At 42.1% G+C, this 3,767-nt stretch overlaps 1 protein-coding gene across 1 annotated transcript; it reads left to right on the top strand.

Moving 5' to 3' along the window:
• Window positions 1–1,277: 1,277 nt before the first annotated feature.
• LOC115985438 lies at window positions 1,278–3,767 on the top strand. The gene is made up of 3 exons (XM_031108374.1): window positions 1,278–2,858; window positions 3,126–3,435; window positions 3,529–3,767. Exons 1-3 carry the CDS (start codon window positions 1,278–1,280, stop codon window positions 3,765–3,767), a joined length of 2,130 nt encoding a protein of 709 aa, XP_030964234.1.

Genomic DNA, 3,767 nt, shown 5'->3' with positions numbered 1-3,767 from the left:
AAACCCTATACAAAGTGCATTGATAACATGAGAATGCTAAATGGGTATCAACCTCCCAAGTTCTTGCAATTTGATGGCAAAGGAAAGCCTAAGCAACACATTACTCACTTTGTAGAAACTTGCGAGAACGCAGGGACTCAAGGAGGTCTCTTTGTAAAGCAGTTTGTCCGTTCACTAAAGGGGAATGCCTTTGATTGGTATACAGACTTAGAGCCCGAGTCAATCGATAGCTGGGAACAACTTGAAAGGGAGTTTCTCAATCGATTCTACAGCACATGACGCACGGTAAGCATGATGGAGCTTACCAATACTAAACAGTGGAAGGATGAGCTCGTCATTGATTATATCAATCGGTGGCATTCTTTGAGTCTAGATTGCAAGGATAGACTTACTGAAATATCTGCTATAAAGATGTGCCTCCAAGGCATGCATTGGGGACTTCTTTACATCCTTCAAGGAGTAAAGCCCCGAACATTTGAAGAGTTGGCAACTCGTGCGCATGACATGGAGTTAAGTATTTCCAGCCATGGAAATATGAAACCTCCCGTACTTGAGGAAAGGAAAGAAAGACGGGAAATAAGGAAAAATGACAGGAATGCAAAAAGTAATATCTAAGATTCAATGAATGTCAATCCTGCCCCAGTCAAAATTTCAACAAAAAATGTGAAGGCCAATGAAAAGAGGCCTGAAGGAGGTCAACAGCGTGAGACACGTCGCTCATCACTTAAGGAATGGGAACAAAAGGTCTATCCTTTCCTAGACGTCGATATGCCTGAAATGTTAGAACAATTGCTCAAGTTGAAATTAATTGAATTGCCAGAATGCAAACGACTGGAAGAGATGAGAAAAGTTGATGACCCGAACTATTGTAAGTATCATTGCATCATAAGTCATCCAATCCAAAAATGCTTTGTTCTTAAAAAACTCATCATGAAGCTAGCCAAGGAAAGGAAAATCGACTTGGATTTTAATGATGTTGCTCAGTCAAACCTTGTCACATTTTCTTGTGGGTTACCTAGTTCCCTGTCTCCGACTACTAAGCAAGGGGCAAATACCACGCTCATCCAGTTTGGTTCTCTGGAACCAGTTCAAGTTTAGCTCTCACAAAAAGCACCTCATTATAAGTCAAATGATGATAAAAGGTCAACGATGGATGAGGAAGAAGGCTGGACGATGGTTGTTCGCAAGAGATTGAAGAAGAAATGAGCATTTCCTCTTCATTTGATCACCCAAGATCCAAAAGAGCACAAAACCAAATTCAGCCTTGGTTAAAAAGAATGAGTAATAAGAGGCAAGGGAGACTGGGAACAAAAGTGTATGAAGATTCAGCACAAACCCGAAAATCTCGAAAGCTCATCACATTGGAAGAATTCTTCTCCAGAAAATTCTTTCAAAATGACTCAGCCAAGGCCGTCCACATAGTCTCTCGTTGCGAAATTCAGGACGAAAAGGAGGACGTTGACCATGGTGATCCAAAAGAGACCTTGTCTTCTTTGGAGGAACTCCAATCTCAGGTCGATGAAGTTAAACCCTTGCAATCCTCCACATCACCAAAAGAAGTGCTCACCCAAGCTCTTGGAAAACCAGAGATATACGCCCCTCATACCAATACGCTTCAACAAACACAGGGATGTTACGCATGCTCTCCAGATTTAACCTTCACTGATGAGGATCTATTGTTATGCTCTAAGCCCCACAATCGCCCACTCTATGTCTTTGGTTATGCTCGTGAACAAAGGATCGAGTGTATCCTTGTTGACGGAGGTTCAGCCATTAACATACTTCCAAAAATGACCATGAAACGACTGGGTTTTACTATGGAAGAATTATCACACAGCCGTTTAGTCATCCAAGGTTTTAACCAAGGAGGACAACGTGCAATCGGCCTGATCCACCTAGAATTGATCATTGGAGAATTGAAAAGCAACGTCTTGTTCCACGTCATTGACGCTAAGACGACCTACAATATGTTGTTAGGACGTCCTTGGATGCATGAAAATGGAATAGTGTCGTCGACTTTGCATCAATGCTTTAAGTTCTTTCAAAATGGAATAAAAAAGGTCGATGCTGATTTAAAGCCTTTTGCAGAAACCGAAGCTCATTTTGCTAATGCAAAATTTTATGCAAAAGAAGACATTTCTAGTGAGGTTCTTCCAGTTGAGATCCCATCTATAAAAAGTAAACAGGGTGAAGAGGGGCACGTTAAATTCATCGCCAAAAAGGACATTTCTTCCCCAAAGAAAGGTCCAGAACCATTCCTCTGGTATATACCATTATCACACCGCAAGAATGGACAATCACCATTCACGGAATGCCTTCAACCTACAAAAGACGTGGGAAGGCTTCCTGCAAAGCTCATGATGGAGGATGTAGCCATATTGAAAGAAAATCATGTTATGCCTTTAACTTCATCCACAAATCCTTTACCCTCGAAGCCGTTAAAAGGATTCATGAGATCTTTGCAGAGTCCAATAAAGCATGATATTCTACCAAGTGAACGGACGAAAGAATGGTTCGACCCAAAGGCATATAGGCTGTTAGCCAAAGCAGGCTATGATTTCTCAAAACAAGAGGACTTAGGGAAGCTAATTCCAGAAGCCACTGGAGAAAAGGTGCATGGCCTTAGCAAAACACAAAGGAAAATGAGGCTTGAAGGGCATGAAATTCCTATCCCAAAGACAAGATTATGTTATACTCCTGAACAACCAGCTCAGATATGGATCAAGAAAAGAAGCGATCCTTCGAGTTCCCAATACATGACAGTGGAGGTCGGCGAAAGTTCCAATCAAAGGAAAGACCATTCTTCACCCCATGTCTCAGTGTTTGATCGCATTGAGGCCTCGTCATCACGAATCACAGTGTTCGACAGGTTAAATACAACTTGTTTAATGCCAAATTAGGACACTCTTGCTTGTAAATCTGTCTTTGATCGACTGGGGGCAACAAAAAGGCCTATTGATAGTCATTCTCAAAGTTCAATAAACTTTGACGTTCAAGGGAAGAAGAAAGCTAATGATGAGATCCGCAGTAGCATTCCTTCACGCATGAAACGTAACTTTACCTTGGAGATCAACACTGAAGGATCGCTCAAAGTCAAAAGACGAACAATTGTACATACAAGTTAGACACCCATCCATGATGAGGAAATTGAAGAGGTATCATCCTCGTTTCATATCACAATAGAAGAGGGTACACTGTCAGATGCTGAAGCAACCAATGAAGAGGTCGATGAAGCTCCTCCAGCCTTGGAAGATGGAGGACAAGCTACAGTTGATGAACTTAAAGAGATCAATTTAGGGACTACTGAAGAACCCTGGCCAACTTTCATCAGTGCACTTCTCACCCCTGAAGAAGAAGAAGGATACCTCAAGCTCCTAGTAGAGTACAAGGATGTGTTCGCTTGGACTTACAAGGAAATGCCTGGGCTCAATCCGAGTATTACTCTACACCATTTGGCAGTAAAGAAGCGCGTGCGCCCAGTCAAACAAGCTCAAAGACGCTTTTGACCAGAGCTTATCCCTCAAATAGAAACCGAGGTCAATAAGCTCATTGAAGCAAGCTTCATTCATGAAGTACAGTACCCGGAATGGATCGCTAACATCGTCCCTGTCAAGAAGAAGAATGGACAAATCCGAGTGTGCGTTGACTTCCGTGATTTGAACAATGCATGTCCCAAGGATGATTTTCCATTACCCATCACTGAGGTCATGGTTGATGCCACTACTGGTCATGAAGCTTTATCTTTCATGGATGGATCTTCGGGTTAA

The sequence above is a fragment of the Quercus lobata genome, chromosome 4 (assembly GCF_001633185.2).
Source record: "Quercus lobata isolate SW786 chromosome 4, ValleyOak3.0 Primary Assembly, whole genome shotgun sequence".
NCBI classification, from domain to species: Eukaryota; Viridiplantae; Streptophyta; class Magnoliopsida; order Fagales; family Fagaceae; genus Quercus; species Quercus lobata.
This window is presented reverse-complemented; position numbering and strand designations above follow the sequence as displayed.

Excerpts from the sequence above, each read along its gene's own strand:
- LOC115985438 (XM_031108374.1), top strand. The coding sequence starts at position 1,278 with ATGAGTAATAAGAGGCAAGGGAGACTGGGAACAAAAGTGTATGAAGAT. Across the intron at positions 2,859-3,125 it reads CCTCGTCATCACGAATCACA|ACACCCATCCATGATGAGGA; the intron begins GTGTTCGACAGG and ends CATACAAGTTAG. Across the intron at positions 3,436-3,528 it reads AATGCCTGGGCTCAATCCGA|AAACCGAGGTCAATAAGCTC; the intron begins GTATTACTCTAC and ends TCCCTCAAATAG.